At 45.6% G+C, this 22,032-nt stretch overlaps 1 protein-coding gene across 1 annotated transcript in view; it reads right to left on the reverse strand.

Moving 5' to 3' along the window:
- ccdc102a (coiled-coil domain containing 102A) overlaps window positions 1–22,032 on the reverse strand; it is a 98,283-nt gene that overhangs the window by 41,482 nt on the left and 34,769 nt on the right. The window contains exons 2-3 of the mRNA XM_034106504.2: window positions 3,745–4,187; window positions 2,413–2,805 (exon numbers count right to left, since the gene is read on the reverse strand). Of these exons, the coding sequence (XP_033962395.1) occupies window positions 2,413–2,805; window positions 3,745–4,110 (759 nt within the window). The 5' untranslated portion in view covers window positions 4,111–4,187. The remainder of the gene's footprint in view (window positions 1–2,412; window positions 2,806–3,744; window positions 4,188–22,032) is intronic.

Consider the following 22,032-nt stretch of genomic DNA (forward strand, 5'->3'; position numbering starts at 1 on the left):
GGGGACTGACTCTGGAACACAGGAGTGGGAATTTGAAAAATAAAGTAAAGGTGAACGACGTGTCCGTTTGTCCCCAGTGGAAATCATGACCATGCCGGCAGCAGTGAAGCTTTAAAGCAATTATCACAAATACAATGATTTACACCTGAGAGAGGGACCCCACCAGCTGCTGAGAGGACAACAGGACAGCAGCTGGGGGGGGGGGGCTTAAAGAGCAGTACAAATTCAAATATGACATTAGCAATGATATCAAAGTGTTGTTAATGTATCGTCTAGAGACGAATAGAGTGCACCCAGGACGACATACTGGAAAGTTCTGTAGTAGGGCGGGACTTAGTATTTTAAGTTCCAGAACTTCCTGTTTGACTAGGCTCTCTCTTCTTAGTTTCAAATGGCCTCCAAAGAGCACTTCAGAGGGGCTGAAGGCTGAAATGTGACCTGTCCTCCCACGCAAGTTAGCGTTTTCTCATGAGCGTTTTTGTGTGTCAGTGTATTTGGTGAGAGCCAGATAGGCTTTGGTTCAGGACGCTCGGCACTCCACAGGCTGACAGAGGAGAAGTACTGCAGTACTCTGGGGGGGTGTGTGTGTGTGTGTGTGTGTGTGTGTGTGTGTGTGTGTGTGTGTGTGTGTGTGTGTGTGTGTGTGTGTGTGTGTGTGTGTGTGTGTGTGTGTGTGTGTGTGGTGGAAAGCGGTGTCCTATTTTGCGTCACTAGCAGTGTGTGTACTCAGGTGTACACCCAAAGTAGGACACACACACACACACACACACGCTTCTGTTGAGCGATGTAACAGCGGTGTGGCCTACATTCAGCGCGGTGCAGGTCATATTGTCTTACAGCACAGAGGACATGAGCAGCACTCAGAGCGTGAGAGGCCGTCTGTGTTTCACAGGATCAGCAGCGTGAACGTTCTGATATGTATACATCCATCAATAATCTTTTCATGAGTCTATTTTTTGTAAAATACTGCAAAAAAGTTTCCAGACCACAACATCCCATCTTCAATGTTTATATTGTTCCAACTCACAGCTGGTCAAAACCAATCCTCCCCCATTTGTGAGAAACCCAGTTATTGAACCTCACGTGGTTCCGTTAGGGAATGCACTAATCACATGCTCTCAGTTTAATGTAAATGGAGCTTTCACAGGAAGTGAGGAGCAAATATTGAATATAGACAATATATTGTAGATAGTAGTGAGGACAGTAAAGCACACATTACGGGGCCAACCAGCTCTGTCCAGTCGGGCCCTTTGAGTTCAAAGACAAAGTATCCCTGCTTTCCAGAGAAAGCGCTGCTGCATGCTGGGAGCCACTTGCTTCAGGTACACGTGAGGTACGAAACACAACTCCAGTTTCAGTAAGCTAGAAAAACCAAGTCTGTGCACGACTTTGATCTGATAGAGGGTCAGCAACAAGGCCCACGAATGCATCGACTGCTCTCTCCCCTCATTGCCAAGGATTCCTCCCACCCCCTGCCCCCCCCCCCCTCCTGCCTTCAGGGAGGCGGTACACAGCTATCGAGACCTGAACCACCAGAACATTAAACAGTTTCTTTACCAAAGCCATACACACTCTGAACTGAGCACACAGTGCCTCTGCAACCCACACCGTGAACTCAAACCCACTGGTCATTGCAGACAGCCACCACTACCTCTATCCTATCATATCGTACACCGGCTTTGTTTATTCCCCAAAGCTCTTTCACCGTCATGTCCTGTTCTTCTTGTGTGTGTGTGTGTGTGTGTGTGTGTGTGTGTGTGTGTGTGTGTGTGTGTGTGTGTGTGTGTGTGTGTGTGTGTGTGTGTGTGTGTGTGTGTGTGTGTGTGTGTGTGTGTGTGTGTGTGTGTGTGTGTGTGTGTGTGTGTGCGTGCGTGCGTGTGTGTGTGTGTGTGTGTGTGTTTTAAGCACTGCTGGCACTTGTCATTTCATGTATTTGATATACAATAACAATAAAGGCTTCTATGTATCAGTAGTTAGAACACTTGCAGCAGGAGGCGGCGTGAAGGCTACCTGTAATGAGACTGTGCACGATTTGATAGTATTCATAACATACATCAGCTTCACTTCTGAAATGTCCTCTCCTCCTCTCTGCACCTTAGGGTGTGGAACGGGTTTCTGCTGTTAGAGGTCGGGAGACTAACCCAAGGCACTTCTGTAAGTCCCTGCGGTCCCTTCAGCACTGGGGCAACCACAGCTGAGAGGGAGGGGCATTTATGATCAGACCCTTGTTCTTTCTCATAACAACACAAACTGTGTGCGTTACACTTGAAACATGTCAACATGGTGGTGTTTAGGTTGTACACCACGTGGTGGCCCTAGAATAAAGATGGGCATTCGAGTTCCCTGTGCATCAGGCTGTGACTCTGCTCAGTCTGATCCACAGACACTGAATCCACTGACACACAGACTCACCTTCTCTAGAACCGTCTTCTGTCTGTCCAGGTCCACGTCCCTCACTGGTTCTGGCTCCGGAGACCCCGGCGGTATCTCCCCCATCCTGTCCGGCTGGCCGTCAGTGTGGACCTGAGAGGAGGAGGCAGGGGAGGAAAGAGGTGTGGACGGGGAGGAGGAGGAGGCACCAGGAGGGTGTGCAGCAGGGGAGGAGGACGGAGACGTGGCAGACGGAGGAAGAGCGCCAGGAGCTTGGTCACCACGGAGACGCAGCGTTTCCTGCCGTAGTGTCTCGTTCTCAGAGGCCAGTTCCTGCCGCTCCCGCCGCACGCCGCTGAGCTCCTTGGTGAGGGCGTCCAGCCGCTGCCTCAGCTGGCGCACCTCGTCCCGGGCCCGGTTCCTCTCCGCACGCACCTGCACACATACACAAGCACAAGTCGTTTAATAGCAAGCCTTCTCACACCAGAGGATGATGGGGACTACTTTCCTCAGTGGAATCATCCACATTATGTGGATCTGTCTGTAGTAAGTATGTGTGGCAGCAGGAAAGTGTATGTGGGATTTAATCCAAATAAACTACAGTGTGTATTCATGAGGAATATGTCACCCAGGGCAACAGGGTGGCTCATGGGTAGGGTTGGCACATATATCTGGCCTTGATCAGGCACTACTACACGCTGCTATTTCAGTGTTGGTTTAGGTACCATTTTGAAAAAGTGGAATACCTGTTCTCCTGATTCAAGCCAGAGTTGATTTTCTTTATTTTGAATTTCTACTCTTTTCTCAACCAAATGCTTTGAGATGTCACATCATAAGACACATCATCCTCCTAATGCAGATGAAATGTATATGACCATCATTAAGGCAGCTTCACATGAGCCAGCTGAGGGAGACATGTTTCATATATGGCATGCATAAGAGATTTGACTGGAGATGTAAAGGTCACCTACTTTCTACCCTCTGTGTGAAGAGACTCTGAACGTTAGGAACAAAGACCACCTCCCTGTTTGCCCTGATCCATTTATATAAAAACCTGTCTGAAAATCAGCTGATCAGATTTTGGTCACTTTATGATGTCACAATGTTTTTTGGGTTGTGTAACCATTAGCCAATCAGCAACCAAGGCATTTTACAATCAAATAAGTGCAGTTTGTTTAAGGTTTAGATGACAGATCCTCTGGAGCATTAGCTTTCTAACTCCCCACTGCAGTTAGTGCATTCATGGAGTGAGATCTGAATGAAAGCTGCTTGGTAAAACGCACACTTTGGACGATATGACATGAATGATCTAACTGTGTGCACAACAACACAACAGTGATCAGAGCATTGTTAGGCATGCAGCCCCTCCCCCACCTTGCTCCACTTCTCCCTCCAGTTGGCGGTGCAGTCGGACCACCACCTCATGGTCTTCTCCATCTGTGCCGCTCTGGCCCGAGCCTCCTCCAGTTCCCGGAGCCTCAGCTCCTCCCTGCTCTCCCAGTCGGCCCCCTCGCCCATGGCCCCCATGGCCCCCAGGGACACCAGCCCAAAGCCACCCAGCCCGGGCGACAGCAGCAGGGGGGGGCTAGAGCTCGGGGTTTCTCCGGTGGGGCTGGGGGTGTGGGCCAGGCTGTCCGGGGAGCGGATGCCCCGGTCGGATCCCAGACCCAGGCTGCACAGCAGGCCCCCTCCGGAGGACTTCCCACCCTCCGACAGGTGGGGGCTGGGGGTGTGGTTCATGCTGGAGGTGGTGGTGGTGTGGAGGATAAAGGAGGGGGGGTTCAGCAGAGCATCATCCTCTCCAGTCACTGATCAGCCTGCACACAGAGAACCAAGGAGAAGAGTTTCAGCTACAGAGCAGCAACAACACACACACACACACAGACAGACACACACACACACACACACACACACACGCACGCACGCACGCACACACACACACACACACACACACACACACACACACACACACACACACACACACACACACACACACACACACACACACACACACACACACACACACACACACACACACACACACACACACACACACACACACACCTGATCCTCTCTTGGTCCCCCTCATCAGTCACTCTCCCTCCTACCTGTGCTGTTAAATCTTTCAGCAGGAACGACTTGTGAGTGTTCCACACCGTAACGCACAGCTGGCAGTGTTCTGATGGCAGCTGCACAAATAGTGGAACTATCGATTGAAAGGAAATCAATGATCTGTTTATTGTTTACTTTCATTCCTAATCTTTTATCATCAAAATGTGAGAATATTCTCTACATATTAAGCCAGTTGATCTTCATTTGTACTTGTATTTTCACAATTGAACACTTGTTATTTAAATGTTTACTTTTTATACCAGTATTCAGGTTATCTTTTGCAACATATAGTCCTATTATTTGGTGTATCACGATGAAACGTATTTGTGACTAAGTTTCTCCTCCTGAGTCTGTGGCCGACAGTTTGAGAAAGATCCCGCCTGTGTCTGTGCTGAGGTTTGCCTCGAGCTCTGGGTCAAGAGAAGTTGATCTCCTTCCTGTTTGCCCCCTCCCTCAAGAGGCAGAGGAAGTCCAGAGGAGATCAGGATCTGTGGGAACCACTCACAGGGAACCAGAGGAAAGGGAAGGAACCAGAGCAGCTGGGTGGAGGGGGAGCTCTGCAACAGGGGCCTCCTCTCTGTTAGTAGTGTGGATCCAGCCCACTACCCGTACACAGGTGCACTTTGTGTCAGAACAATGTAACAGTGCCATGACGCATACTTCAGGGTTTCCCACACATAGACTGTACTTGGGCGGGCCGCCCAGGTATATTAACGGCCGCCCAAGTACATTTCGCGACCCATTTAGGTGTTTCCCCCCCCGTTTTTTTTCAATAATTTTTTTCTTTTTATAATTTTTTTTTTTATTCGTCCGTGACCACGACGCCATCTGCGATCGATTAACTTGTGGACAATGATCCCTTGCTCCCTTGCTCTGATCTCGCCTCCTTCTGGCCTGTTAAGTGGCCTGGCTCACACAGGGTGACTGGCTGTCCACATGATGTGGCCTGCCGACATGGCCACTGTCATACAGATCATAAATCAAAGCCCTTGATTGGTCTCTGTGTGTCATTCAAGCTCGGGATAAGCTCAGCTCAGGTGAGGTAAAGGACTCTCTGAGTGTTTAGATAGTTAACTTAGTCTAAATTCTCAGTGGGTCTCAAATGGTGTGGTCACCATTTATGTAAACACATTTCCATTTGAGAGGTAGTGATTGGTCTAATGGATAGCGAGGTGGGCTGAAGATCGGAAGGCTGTGAGTTCAAATCCCGCCACACCACTAGTGTGCCCTTGAGTAAGGCACTTAGCCCTTAGTTACTCCAGGGAGAATGTCCCTGTAATCGGTCATTATAAGTCGCTTTGGATAAAAGCGTCAGCTAAATGAAATGTAATGTGATTAGTAAAATATGCATGAATAAAGAAATAAAAAGTTAACTTGGTGAAAAAAGGTTAGACACACTTTTAAAACTTGTTGAGAGAAAACTAGTCTTTGCTGCTGCCTCAAAGAGGAGGAGAGGAGGGAGACAGGAGAGGCTGATTCAGGAGCACAGACACACATAACATGGTATGTTATTGGTTATGGCCATGATTTTATGATTATTGAAATGTATACAGTTCTGTTTAATATAGGTGTTTCCATAGATCTAGTCTCTTTATTTCCCCCTCAAAGTGCACCAGATTGATGCATTTAACTCCAAAATAAAATAAAATCACTAAAAATCACATGGATAGGTTCCTAAATACATTTATAAATACATTTATTTTTTTAAATAGTAACCCATTTCCATATGTTCATGTGTGGGTAGTTTTAAACTATAGGGCTATCATTATGGGCCCTGCCTGCACCTGTTCCCTCTGCCATCGCGTGAAGGGTCTGCTAACAAGCGACCAACAGAAAGGTTCATGTTAATGTTGTTGCCCGTCCCTGTCTGACCGGGACACGTGCACGTGCAAACTGCACGAGAATCTTAGCTTTCTGGCAGAAAAGCTGAGTCAGTTGAAGTTGATTGAGACCTCAAATCTTGAGGCACTCACTAACATTGTGTGCTGTGATACTATTAGAAAGGACTGTATGTATGGGGAGTGTGGACACTGCAGAGACAAAACAGTTCCACTCTCAAGTACACATGGCAGTGCGGAAAGGGTGTCCTGTACTCAGTGGGGGACAGAAGATAAGGCAACAAAGAATGACCAGGAGGGGCCGACAGTGAAGATAACTGTTAAACAGATTGTTGAGGGCACCCAGGAGCAACTTGCTGAGCAGCTCCAAACACTCCTGAGCAAGTTTAAGAAGCATTCTTTTAATATTAGGCAGCAGTATGCCTACTACCGTGAGCTAAGGAAGAGCACGGCCACTGATGAATGCCTAATTCACCTAGATTGTTCTGAGAACTTTACCTGCAAGTACAGTTCGGAAATCCAAGCAGTGCACTTTGGAGCATCCCACCAGCAGGCAACACTGCATACAGGGGTTCCTTATGGAGGTGGCTTCCAATAACCAACCGGTTCACCACAACATCCCCATCAAAACACAAAAGCCCAGCCGCTATATGGCAGCATCTAAACCCTGTACTGGGTCATGTGCAGGCAACATACCCAGATGTCTCTGTGGTACACTGATTTAGTGAGGGTCCTTGGACCCAGTACAAGCAGAAGGGCCATTGTTTCTCTTTAGCACTGAGCTGAGGAAAAGAGGCCTTAATGCAGGGACTCGGAATGTCTTTGAGGCCAGCCATGGTAAGGGAGCACCAGATGGTGTTGGCGCAGCCTTGAAGAGGACTGCTGACATGCTAATAAGCCACATCAAAGATGCACGTGAGCTCTTCAATGCCCTTTGGGAGACCAATACATCGATTAAGGTGTTCTTTGTCAACAGTGAAACAGTTGAACAGGCACTTGAGAGGATGCCATCAAACCTAACAGCAGTCCCAGGAACCATGCGAATCCATCAGCTGGTAACTCTCGCTCCAGGAGAGATAGTATCTCGCGATGTCAGCTGTATGTGCTCTACCCAAAGCAGTTACGCTGTGAATGTTGGAATACACAGCATTTAGCTTTCTCAAGAAGGTGCCAGTGGCAGTGCCACAGAGGCCGACGCACATCCAATGGGAAGACACAGAGGTGCTGGGGCAATGGTGTGTGCTCACATACGATAGGATTTGTATCCAGGAATAATCCTAGCCGTGGATGAAACACAAGTTCAAGTCAAATGCATGCGTCGTGTCGGACCAAACAGTTCTTTTGGCCTGTTCGTGAGGATGTGCCGTGGTATATGTTTGATGATGTGCTCGAGCTCATCCCACCCCGAAGCCTGTGGCATCACGACACATGGACATTGAGAAAGACGCGTGGGCCAGGCTTTCTGATTAAAGGACGAAGCAACACTTCACAAACAAATATTCAGAGTTCAACGTTATGTACTGAATATTAGTAGCCAAATTAGCAATCCAAATTAGTTACATTTTACATTGCACATTTTATTAGGAATTGTTGTTACTGCTGACCATATGGACTGATTCATTCCATTCATGTTTTTGATGGATTTGTGCTTGATGTTTTTTAAATGTGATTTTAAATACTTCATGTTGTATCAAATGTTTTGATAGTTCAGCTGTAATTCAATTGAATTTCCATGTAATTGAATGCATAATCATTAATTGCTCAGCTAAATAAATCCATACCATATAGAAAAATGTGTTGTTCTTTCAACCCTGTTATCATATTCAACCCCGTCATGCTGAGTTCAACCCTGTTATTTAATAGGTTTGTATTCATATTTTAGTGATATGAACTTAATATGAACTTTGAAGTGTTGTATTGTGTTTACAGTGTACAAGATAATCAGACAAAATATAAAACCTAAACAAAATTCTAAGTTGAATGCATATTTTTGATAACATTTGAAGGCCGATGTTGGATAAAGTTCTAATGATCCCCTTTTGCAGCCAAATGGTCCACTAATGGTCTAGAACAAATCTACTTAACAAAGGTGATCCTAAACAAGGGACTTCTGGTGATTAAGGTTCAACAAGAATTAACTTGAATATCTTTTTAAATCATATTCACACAGACTCCAAGTTGTCTGTGACGCGGTTGAACTCCAAACTACTTTTTGTAAGAAGGAAACTCCTAGTAATTATTGGGATTGTATGCCTGAGGTTTAAGTAGTCCTCTACCAGATGTTATGATAAAAAATGCAATATTTTAAGGTATTTTCTTAAAAAATGCGAAGACCCAAAAGGCACCCGATTCAGAGAATCACCCAGTTAGGAGAATAAAGTCGTAATATTACGAGAATAAAGTCGTAATTTTACGAGAATAAAGTCGTAATATTACGAGAATAAAGTCGTAATGTTACGAGAATAAAGTCATAATTACGAGATTAAAGTCGTAGTTTCATAAGTGACTTGAGAAGGAGACAACAGCAGCGTCCTGCAATAAAATGAGGAATGTGGAGCATCTTGTGAAGCAGTACTTTAGTTGAGGTTTCTCAAATAACGAAATACTTAATTTCTTGGCACATCAGATTATCATAAGTATTAGAACTTTGAAAAGGTTGTCCAAGAAACTGTGTATTATTTCGAGGAAAGAACCAAACGGACTTGGAGGAGATTGTCTCCTTTCTGCAGGAGGAAATGGCTGGTTCTGGCCGACTACAAGGCTATCGTTGGTTACATCTACGAGCTGTTCAAAGGGGATTTGTTGTTTCACAAGAAACGATGAGACTTGTAATCAAGGCTTTGAATCCAGAAGGAAAACTCATCTCTTTCGACTCCACTTCGAGCGATAGAATTACTAACAAAGAATTGCTAACAAAGCACTTACATACTAATAAAGGACTGGCTTATCGAAAGCCAGTTGAGTAGCACTTGAAATGTTTAGCTCTATGAAACCTGATGTACTTTATGATTCTGTTTTCTTCAAGTTTGTATCTTGTTGGTCGAATGCACTTATTGTAAGTCGCTTTGGATAAAAGCGCCAGCTAAATGCAATGTAGTCATTTCCTCCTGCAGAAAGGAGACAATCTCCTCCAAGTCCGCTTCTCAAGTCACTTATGAAATTACGACTTTAATCTCGTAATTATTACTTTATTCTCGTAACATTACGACTTTAATCTCGTAATGTTACGACTTTATTCTCGTAACTATGACTTTATTCTCGTATTATTACGACTTTATTCTCGAAATCTCTCTGTTTTTTTTCTTCTAAGTGTGGCCCTAATACTCCGTCGTAGGCTTCAAACACGTTCCCCTCCACTGATTTCAACCAAGCACTAAATTCGGTTTTCCAACCAAATACGGTTGAACTTACATATATTTATTTGCAAGTAGATTAGAAGATACCTAATTTCTGACTGCCGCTAGCTGAAGCTTGGTTGCTAGGTTACTAGCTGGGTGTTCTCCGATAAGGGTCTGAGGGAAACAAAGTTAATGATTACTAGGGATGCTCTGATCGCCAATTATGGGGCCGATCGCCGGAATCAGTATCGGCCGATACCGATCGAGTGGGCGGGGCCTATGAGGATCTTCCACTTAAAGTGATGTTTAAAACTCAGTTAATGGGGCTCATTCACTGGCGCTTCCACAGACAACAACCAACATAATTATTACATTCAAACGAAGATAATAACACGAGAGAAATGAGCGGAAGCGCTCTCTCTCCCTCTCTTCCTCTCTCTCTCTCCTGACAGCCTGTCAGTATCGTCTCATGCTGCTCACTGATCCAGTAATGAGTGACCCGACAGTGAAGAATAAACATATCTATAACTAGTTTAGCTTGTTCCAGAGGTAGATAAAATAGCTAAGTGTGTTACCCCTCGATTCCACCAGCTCCGTCTGCGTCGAGTTACGGCTGCGCCGCGGTTTTGGTCCGGCCTCCTCTGGCGTCATACCCTACCGGGGGCGTTTCAGGAGTGTTTCAGAAGTGGAGGTTCTTGCCTGCCGGCTCGCAGTTTTTGTTGATTCGTGCATATTTCCTGGACAGGCCACTTTGTACAGACAAAGTTAATAATACTTGTAATATTCCAGTTATAAACGACATGAATCAAAGATATGTTGCTGTATTTTAGTGGTAAAAAAATGCATTCATCATCATAATTATTCTATATATATAATTTACACAGTGCCTGTAAACCGGAGGAGAACACTGGCATTTCTCCTCCTACTTGAAAGACTACGGAGGGATAGGGTCTGCAAATGAGTTTATTTTGGGGATGGGCCGGATGCTGTCACCGGTCCACTTCCTGCCCGGTGCCTTTGCAACGCCTCGCGTCGAAAAATAGACTTGAATCCTATTTCGAGTGGAGCCCAGCGGCGAGACGCTTCTGGGACGTAACGCGGCGCGTCTGGTGGAATAGCACCCATTGACTAGAGTGGGCGCGATCTTTTCGAACGCCGCGGCGCAGCCATAACGCGACATAGCCGGACCCGGTGGAATCTAGGGCTTAGGTCTAACTCTCACCCCTAGATTCCACCGGGTCCGTCTTCGTCGCGTCACGTCTGCGTTGCGTCACGTAGTTGTTATTTGCACATTGTTAATCATGGGCAATGCATCCTTAAATTGTTTAACTGTGAGGTGTTATACAATTGTACTGTACTCTGGAGAGTTTTTTAAGGTAACAAAGAAACAGCATGATGGGATGTGCAGTACTAGTAGAGAGAACCAAATATGTAAAGCACTTTTTTGTTAATGTATGATTTGCTGCATATAAGGAATAAAACAAAAGTCCTCTGTCGTACCATATTGAAGTATCATTATTTTGCATCGTGTTGAATCGCATCGTATCGCCCCGAATCGCATAATGTTGAATCAAATCGTATCGAACTGTATCGCAACAGGGGTGAATCGTATCGTATCGCCTGGTGTTTCAAATGTATCGTTAATTTATCATATCGTTAATTTATCATATCGTTGGCAACGTATCGAGATGCGCATCGCATCAGTGATGGAGATGCACATCCCTAGTGTGGAGGGGGAGTGGGCTATCAAGCCCTTAAACAGCGAGTCTGCATCGGTGCTGACTGGAGACCGGTCTCTACCTGACCGGAGTCACGCTGTGTGTGTCCGTCAGGAAACAAGCTGTGAACAAGTAGTTCCAGCAAACATCCACTGATAAACTGCGATGTTAACAACCTCATGATAAGCTCATATGTTTTTAACTTAGGATCATACCTGTGTTTAGTCTAGAAAAAGGTAAATGTGTGCATTTTATTAGAAAGTTGTGTATATTTACAGACTTTTGCAAAAACTAAGAAGCTTATAAACATCAGGTTTAAAACTAAAAGAGCTTTACAAAAAACACAATTAAAGATGTTTGGAGTTTTATTTGAGATCGCAACACAGAAGTACCTTTCAAATCCGATCATTTTTAAGACCTTCTAAATCAGTGGTTCCCCAGTGCCTGGCCTGGCCAAAACCTTCTGTCCAAGTATCATTTTTCTGGCAATTCACTCAATAAATGTCTATATGAAATAACATTTAAAGCCTCTTTATGTACAATCCGGTGCAGATGAAATACTAAACTAAAGAGTATTTCATGTGTTCTATTTTTGAGAACTTTAGTGCAAAATGAATACAACAGATACAAAATTAATATTTATAATACTTATTTAATGACTGATTTTAAGTCATAGAACAAAAGGTGAAAGTCTCTTCAGCTTGTGTGTCCACAGACTTCAGACATCTCACTTCCTGTTTGCATTACCTGAAGCTAAATGGGAACTATGCAACACAACTGTATTCAAAACGGATATTGTTGGAACAAGGTATTCAGTGTAAACACACACAAGAACATTCCAATATTTCTTCTGAACAGCAAGTTACCAGAGCAACAATGGAGAAAAGCCACTCTGGATTTCATTGAATCTCTTCAGTGAACTGAAATCCACTTAAAGAGCCAACATCCACTGAGAGCAATCCAGCGCTCCAGTCCTCATCCTGTCCTCACAGTCAGCAAGGAACATCCTAAATCTAGGTCAAAGTATCTGGAAGATGTGCGTGTAAAAGAGTGTGATTGACTAAGTTCATCAAAAAAGTATAAAGCCAGAAAGATAATGAACATATTTAAGAGAGTATTTGCTTTTGAATGCAATTAACATTTAGGGTTACAAAGGAAAAGACTGATAAAGTGGAGATCATTAAAACCTTTGATACAGTATATTCTCTGTTGTGCATAGTGTAGCCACACAGAGGATCCACTGCAAACCCCTCAGCTTGACCCTTTCCAGAGGTCCCAGTGGTCGATGTGAAAAAGAAGCTTCAGTCTTCTGGATCTGAAGAGAAGCTGTTATCAGAGAAGTCATGGGAAAGGGAAGATTAAGATAACTGATCAGTGTGCTAAAGCTGCTTTGCTTAGACGGATGTTATCTGTGGAGCGGAGATCATGTGTTAAGGACAAAAACTGTGGAAGGCACAGTGTGCACAGTGTGCCTTCCAGGTGTGTCGAGTATGACAAATTGCCTCCATGGATGACTTCATTAGTTAGTGTCTTTGTACAGACGAGAAACAGTGTTATCTGGCTGATATGGGAGGGGAGAAAGGTGGGACTATGCAACTGTTCATGTCTCAGAGCCGGTCAGGACACACTGGTCAGGCGTGGTCAAAGTGACGTACTGAATTATTGTGTGAAATGTTGGAGGGACATTTGAAAACTAGGACAACCTATAGAGACGTTAACCACAGACAGCGAGGACTACACCAACAGCAGAATGTCAATATCTTGTATAAAAAAGTCATATTAAAGGTCCCATGTCATGCTTTTCCGGTTATTACCCGTCCCCTTGTGTGTTATGTAGCTTCTTTTATTCAAACCCTCAAAGTACACCCTGTCGCGAGTAAAACTCTAACACAGAAAATGCGTGTCTGCCCCAGAACGTAACGACGACCCCTCCGTGGATGTGTGGGCTCCTCAAACACACACACTCAGCCTTATTTTTCTCAGCTGCAGCTCCGCGGATTTCTCAGCCTGAGACAGCGGGACACGGCGAGGCCCGGCCAGGCCCACACACACACACACACACACACACACACACACACACACACACACACACACACACACACACACACACACACACACACACACACACACACACACACACACACACACACACACACACACACACACACACACACACAGACCCACGGCCAGGCTGCGGGTGTGTGTGCTCCGACCGACCTCGGGCCGGGCCTCGCCGTGTCCCGCAGACCCCACGCAGCAAGCCAGCTCACGCTGTCCGCTCCAGCAGCGACCCGCGCAACGACCCGCGCAACGACCCGCCAACACGGGACCCAGACCCCACGCAGCATTCTCATCTGTTTGTCATTGCCGGTGTCATTTTTTGGTTGTAACGCCATTGTAACACATGAACTGATGTTCCGCTGTAACGGTGGTGGACTCATCAGAACACAGTGGGTGAGCGGACCAATCACACTGCGTGTTTCGGACCCAGACATAATGTGTAGTTGTTTCCAGGGGCGCCGCCAGGGATTTTGGGCCCCATGAAAATATATCACATTGGGCCCCACCACCAGGCACAGGCCACTTTGTTTATAAATTACCTCGAGGGCCGTACCAAATGGTCTAGCGGTCCGTATATGGCCCGGGGGCCGGAGGTTCCCCACCCCTGCTTTAATATAATAACATTAGTATTAATATCATAACCAAAATACAGACTGATCACTCAATGCTTCAAACTGTCCATCATCCTAAATAGACTAAAAGCAGTTTTTTGTTTTATATAGATCATTGGTTATGTGGGAAAATACTGTTTGAAATGTATAATTTAAATTAGATGTTAGCTTTTTGTTATATATATATATATATATATTGTATTCCAGTCTCCCTTCAGATATGTTAAGTGGCATGTCATTCAACACAATGCTGCTCACCTCCTTCAGTTGGGAGAAAAGCTGGTTCAGGTTCAGCCTTATGGGGGGACAGGGCTGCTGAGCCTAAAGATGGATCTGTGGGTCCTGGCACCAGGGGGAGGGACAACTGATTTAGTATGAATATGTGCTAAAAATGTGCCTGCATTTATTAAAAGGTAGGTAGGTACGAATGGAGAAACCAGCTCGAGTGCGCTAGAATTTGAAAGTACACAACCGGAAAAAATCTGCCCCTTCCTTCAGAGTTCCTTACAGAGCCCCTCCTCCAACACACACGAACGCGCACATGACCAATGAGGGCACGAGATCAGTTTGTGCACAGATGGAAGGCTGACAGGCAGGTAGGCCATCCAGTCATTTTTGCCGGGCCAGCTCAGATGATTGGTCGTGCTTTTTACAGCGCCACGGCTTCCACAGATGACATTTTTGTATGTATTTATTGTCAAAGCATTTCATAGATTCATTGCTATCGGAACGTTAAGAGCATTCCATGGAATATTATATAACAAAAAGTGTTTCTGAAGTGAATTAAATGTCAGCTAAAAGAGCAGTGAAATGAAAGACCTATTTTCTGTAAAGATATTAAGAGTACTTAATGTCAGCTTAGTAAACAAAAAAACATTAGCTAACAGACTAATTTCCACCACTCATGGATCACACCCACCTTTTCTTGTGAAAAACTGGGTGACATACTGTGGCCCTTTAGTCCCTCTCTCTTGTCTTTCTCTCCTTTCTCTTCTTTTCTTATAGCCTGACTTTTTGAGCCGTTGAGACATGGTACAACCATGGTACAACACACTTACGTAGGCTAAGTACTAGCATCCCTCCTCACATGCTTTCACTCTCTGCAAGTGCCGGTGCCACAACGCCTTTGGAGGCAGGACCAAACCATTACATGTAAATAGAAGGGGGTGTACAGAGGCTTTGGGTAATTAACTTTTGGAAGAAAATAAGTTAAATGAATCGTAAGTTTAGTGAGTAATTTATAAATATAACGTTCTATTAATGTTAATTATTGATGATTGATGAAAGGTTACTTACATTTTTTTTCTTAATGTTCTAAACATTTTGGGGCCCCTGTCAGTCACGGGCCCTTAGAATCGTCCTAACTTTTCACCCCCTTACGGCGCCCCTGGTTGTTTCTCACACTGGCTTAGCTTGGTCCTGCTGACTGCCTGCGTACATCATGGCCCGTGCATCACTATGAGAATAGGGATGCACTGCTGTCAAATTCTTCCGCCGATGTTTAGAGTTACAATTTGGCCGACTTCCATGTTTTACTGTCCTTTTTCTGTTATTCATTTGACTTGTGTGCCAACGAAAGCCTCTTTGCTGTGCTGTATATGACCTGAGGAGACTTTGAGTTACAAAGACAGTGGATGCTTTTGATTCTTGTTTTCTGTCATAATCCATAATAAACTCCTTCTGTAACCAACAGATTCTGCGGAGAGCAGAGAGCATTCTGAACTCTCCAGGTCGTGTACTCTCCAGGTCGCGTACTCTCCAGGTCGCGTACTCTCCAGGTCGCGTACTCTCACATGACTTCCGTCTGTTGTCATCAGGGCGTAGATATGCTCTACCTGCTTTTCTAAATCACTCATCCCTTCTGCACTCAAACTTGTACATTCTTGAAAAGGCTTTTAACTTGATTATTTATTTATTTATTATTGTGATGCTTTGAAATGAAGCTGAGCGCAAGTTCAGACAGGAAGACCTAACACTCCGTATTGCTCGTCATGGCAATACTCGCTCCCTCCACTGGATGACAGGGAGCGCCACTCCTTAGCCAACATATCACTTCCCTCCATTCACAAGCCTAATTATCGCACCTGTTAATCCCTCTATATATGCTCTCCCCTGTTCTATCAGCTGTCTTCCAGGCGTCAACGCGCAAGCAGCAGCAGAGCTTCGTCCCAGCTCCAGGCATTATTCATCAGCTCCGCAGTCTGGCGGATTAAGCTACAGGCGGCGTTCCCCAGTTCGGCTAGCGGGTCCAGCCGGCCGCCCCGCAAACCCGGGCGCGGGAGGAAAAAACAAGGAAATCGGGCTCCACGGAAGTTCCTCCGGGCTTAATGGAAATGGGCTTCTTCACGCAAACAACTGACGCACGCCTTCAGTCTCTCGAGAGGGCATCACTGGCTCAAATGCGGCGCTTCCGGCTTCACGCGGAACGGTCCTCATCGCAGGCGAAGCTTTACCCATTCTGGCTTCAAACCACAACCCCTCCTGCAGGCAGGCAGGCAGGGCTCAAGCTACATCCCATTGAAGCTACTTCCTCCTGCGCCTCACCTCTAAAACAGGCGTCAGGGTAGCGCTGGCAAGAGGCAGTTGCAACAAATTCACGAGATGTTTCGTTATATTGTTATGACATTAGGGGCATGCAGAGCGAGATCACTACCCCTTTAGAGAGGGGCGTGACGCGTGCATGTGTGCGTGGGTATGGTAGAGCGAGCGAGCGGGATACATGTTTTCTAGAAGTAAACAAGGCAGCAGAAAAAGGATAGGTTGTGATCTTGCGAATCTTTCTCGCGAAACAGAAGAGCTAAATAAATGCAACGACCTCTCAAGAAGAGCTCGCCTCTCTCCAGTCTTTCCGATAAAATGGGTTATTGAACCCGAAGCGTGTTGCTTCTGCTGGGAGACGACAGAGAGTCAATCCCCCCCCCCCCCGTTTCCAATGATTATTGACTAAATGATCGTATTTTTCTCTTTTTTCTTCCCCAAAAATAAATAAATAAAAATAAATAAATAATAATAATAATAATGTTCCGTTTCTCGGTGCACCAACGGCTGAATCTGCTACAACAACATCTCCTCGGCAGTAGGGGTGCAACAACTAATCGTCTTAATCGATCAAAATTGATTACCAAATTAGTTGCCAACTTATTCAGTCGTCGATTCATTGGTGATGTCATCACGTGTGTTTTACGCGCCGTTAAGCTCCAACGTATTGGTCTTTTATCGGTACCGGAGACATCTATAATAGGCCATGTCATGTATATTGCTAAAAAACGAAAATCGCAACGATTCCCCGTTCTGCCCTTATAAATCCATGATCAAATTCTGCAAATTCAATCATTACTTAAAGCAAGTTCTCATTAGATCCGGCTTATCACCCCAATTATTCTCGGGGCATTCGTTCAGGATAGGCGCAGCTACCTCCGCTGCTAATCAAGGCGTCTCGTCCTCATCCCTGCAACAACTCGGACGATGGTCCTCCTCTGCCTTCACATCCTACATCCGCCTGGACATCAGTGCCGTGCTGGCCATCCAAAGGTCCCTCAACACTAAAAGATGGTAAATATACCTATAATTGGTGTGGTAACACGTCAGCATGTATACGTGTCTACGGTTCCGGATCTGTCAGGCTATGACTCCGGATCTGCGTATGCTAATCCCGCAAGTGCAGGTCGCGAACGCGGGTCCGAGCCAAGTTGCCGACACAGGTCCGCGGTTAGGTTTAACCCTGCGGGCGCAGGTTGCGGCCAGTGGGTCTGCGTCATGTTAAACCTGCGTGCAGGTTTCGGGCAGTGGTCCCGCGCATGACTAACCCCGCAGCCCGGAAGCGATTCCGGCGCTCATCATGTCCCCATGTTAATCTCTCTTTTCATCCATAGATCTCCGCAGCCAGCCGCAAGGTAAGGATTGCTCACAGCTCCGTACTTCATACTTCACTTCTTTTGGGGGTTCATCAGAGCGGTTCTTTCCCTCCTGAATGATCATCCTGCAAACCCGGGGCCTAATCGCCAAAACATCATTACAGTTACTTATCGTAATACGTCATCACTATTCCCGCATATCATGTGTCCCGGTAATAAACATGTACTCATACATCACGTCTCTCCTGATTGAAATGTAGCTCAGCGTAAGTTCAATCAGGAAGACAACATCATCGGGCGTCACACGTTATCTCAATAAGTGATCAGGGGCATTACGCCCCGGCTAGCCAATCATCGCACCTGCTAACCCCTTTAAATCTGCTCTCCCCTTCCTCCCACCATCCTCACTCAGATGATGGAAGACAATCTTAATCACTCAATCAGTTTATCAGCATCTATGACTCATCCTGGCGCACTTAACTGCTATTAAGCTATACTATATCGTGGGTCATGTCTCAGCATTTAACTCAGTGTACGTCTTTCTGCGTGCATTCCGCACTTCATATTCTCGGGTTTGCTCACTTGGCTCGCATCAATCAGGCTATGATATTCATGCATTACTGTACTCCAGCTAACAGCTCGTGCTTACTTATTTACATCTCCCTCTTCGCCCGGACATCGGCTCGTGCTGCAATCCAAGAGCTCTTCAGTTTTCCGATGGTAAATAATGCATAACTGGTCGTGGCGTCTTAATAGCATATCAGGGCTTTCGTTCAGGCTCAGCACCTCTGCTGCAATCAGGCCTTTCTCCCTCATCCCTGCAACTCGGGCGGTGGTCCTCCTCCGCCTTCACATCCCACATTCGCCGGACATCAGCGCGTGCTGGCTATCCAAGGTCTCTCAAACACTAAAAGAATGGTAATTATGCCTATACTGGTGGTGGTGGTTTCATAGCACGTCAGCATATGTGTCACTGCGTTCATGTTTAACCCTGCACGTCAGGTCGTGACCTCTGTGTTCATGTGTAACCCTGCACGTCAGGTCGTGACCTCTGTGTTCATGTGTAACCCTGCACGTCAGGTCGTGACCTCTGGGTCCGTGTGTGACCCTGCACGTCAGGTCGTGACCTCTGTGTTCATGTGTAACCCTGCACGTCAGGTCGTGACCTCTGTGTTCATGTGTAACCCTGCACGTTAGGTCGTGACCTCCGGGTCTCTGTTCATGTTTAATATTATTGCCCGTACGGCCGGGATGCCCCGTACGGCCAGGAAGGACGCCTGGGAGGCATCAGTACGTCTAAATTCCCACATGTATTAACCTCTCATTTCATCCATAGATTTCCACTGCATCCCACAAGGTAAGATGTCTTCACGTTCAGTACTTCATACTTCACTTCTTTTGGGGGTTCATCGGAAACGGTTCTTCCCTTCCCGAATGATGTCCTACAAAACCTGGGCCTAGTCGCCAAAACACATTTCATTCACTTGTTATAAACTGTCATCATTATGTTTCATTTATATAATGTGACCGATAATAAACATGTATTCCATACATCACGTCTCTCCTGATTGAACTGAAGCTCAGCGCAAGTTCAGACAGGAAGACCTAACACTCCGTATTGCTCGTCATGGCAATACTCACTCCCTCCACTGGATGACAGGGAGCGCCACTCCTTAGCCAACATATCACTTCCCTCCATTCACAAGCCTAATCATCGCACCTGTTAATCCCTCTATATATGCTCTCCCCTGTTCTATCAGCTGTCTTCCAGGCGTCAACGCGCAACCCTCCTCCACCCCTTCGCCTCCTGCTTCCAACTCAGGGCCAAGCTTATCCTCCTCCCTTCCAATCGGACCTAACCACTTATCACCACCACCAGGTCTAGACCGGAGGGGGTTCATCGGAAACGGTTCTTTCCCTTCCCGAATGATGTCCTACAAAACCTGGGCCTAGTCGCCAAAACACATTTCATTCACTTGTGATGAACTGTCATCATTATGTTTCATTGATATAATGTGACCGATAATAAACATGTATTTCATACATCACGTCTCTCCTGATTGAACTATTTATAGTGTAAATTGGAATGATCCACATCTGTGCTCCCGGGTGTATCTGTGTGTTCTCTTCTTGTGTGGTCCTGCCTGTGTCATGACATAAGCTGCTACTCGTAACCAACTGCCCCTTGCTGATTAATAAAGCTGTTGATTGATTGATTGATTGATTGATCCATTATTACCCTTCATATTTTGATAATAATAAATATATAATTGATATAATTACATTTCAGTTAAATAGTTTAGTTTATGCATTTACTTAAGCATCTATAAAGGCATGCATAATTAAGATGAACAAAATGTCCTATTATCACACACACACAAACACAAACACACACACACACACACACACACACACACACACACACACACACACACACACACACACAAACACACGGTGAAGGAATAATTCTTAGATCATACCTAGATGTAGGAATGTGTAAAACAGTGTCAACTCCCTCTGTTCCCCACCCAGGAGAACACGCGTGTGTGTGTGTGTGTGTGTGTGTGTGTGTGTGTGTGTGTGTGTGTGTGTGTGTGTGTGTGTGTGTGTGTGTGTGTGTGTGTGTGTGCGCGTGCGCGTGCGTGTGCGTGTGTGTGTGTGTGTGCGTGTGTGTGTGTGGAGGGAAATCATTAATTTTAGGGTGAAGATTTGGTTAGGCTTTTGGGGAACACGCAGCGTGGTGCACGGGCTCTCGGGTGAATATTTTGAAAAACTCCTGTAGTAAAACCAATCAAAGTTTATAAAAGCCTGTTTGGTCTGGGTTAAAAATGTTTTTAAAAAATGTTTTAAAAGGGATAAAAGAGAGCAGCGGCTGCAGCACAGAGCGTATGCGGCGGGGTTAAAACCTGTACTCCTGCCCCCCGAAGGGGGTCTCCCCCGGTGGAGTGTCCGAGGCTGGGTCCCACAGCATCTGGTAAAAGACCTGGTAAGTGGGTTAAAAAACATCTGGCTAAAAGGACCGAGGTTGACTTTGTTTAAAATCGGCATGCAGGTCAAATTAGTGTTAAAAAATGTGTGTGTGTGTGTGAGCTGTTTTTTCCCTACACTAACACTCAATGTAAAGCTTCTTTTCCCATCGTGTCTCAGTTCCATCACGGGTTCCATGATGTCCTTAAAGATACTCGTGCAGCAGCAGCACTTCTGAGGTCAAAACTGAAAACACCCGTACTCAGTTCTATGCGTCAGAGCGTTCAGTTTGTATCTACAGGGTTAGATGTCGTTAAACACTGCCGCCAGGAGTCACAGGCTGAGGACGAATATTCAGTTTGGCCTCTTTACAATTCATAGATCCGGATCTTTATAATGTCGTACAATTCACTTTTTAATTCAATTTTTTGTTTTACATTTCACAACAATCAAAAGGACGTCTTGAAATGACTAGATTCAGAAAGGAGACAAAGCCCCACAGAAAGACCACAGTTTGGTGTTTGAATATTGGCCTTTTATTTCATTTAAACCCTCTAAAAGTTGCACAGGAATAAAGTGTAACGGACAAGAGGAGGGTCTCCTCTTCATGGCCGTGGCATGCAGGACATGAAGAGGAGGGTCTCCTCTTCATGTCCTGCATGCCACGGCCATGAAGAGTTATTGGGTTAAAAGAGCAGATGAAGCGGCACAGTGTCTCACATTACAAATCTTATTTGTGAAGAAAGATACAAATTCCTCGCACCTAGCCGGGGGGGCATCTAGAAAATGACTCGGCTCACAATGTTGAATAACGCTTTTGGGTAAGAGTGATTATTTTCGATCAGTGTAGAACAATAGGAAGATCTAGACGAGGGGTGCCAAGACGTTGATCGTGAAGGTAGTGTGCGTAGAGCGCATGGCATGGAACAAAAGAGTAGAAAAGTTAGCCTATCATCCATCCTTACGATGGCATTTGCCACTTGATTGACGTACCGGTAAGCCAGTCTGAGATCTCATCTTTCCTAACCCGCAGTTCTCCACGCCAGCTGCTATTCACCGGCGAGCTGATCGCCTCGTTAGCCTTCCAATGTATACGATTCTACTAAAGAAAGGGTCTAAAATTGACGTAATGACCAAAAATGTACTGAGTTGTATTGTGCCAT

This window comes from Pseudochaenichthys georgianus, chromosome 3 (assembly GCF_902827115.2).
Source record: "Pseudochaenichthys georgianus chromosome 3, fPseGeo1.2, whole genome shotgun sequence".
NCBI classification, from domain to species: domain Eukaryota; kingdom Metazoa; phylum Chordata; class Actinopteri; order Perciformes; family Channichthyidae; genus Pseudochaenichthys; species Pseudochaenichthys georgianus.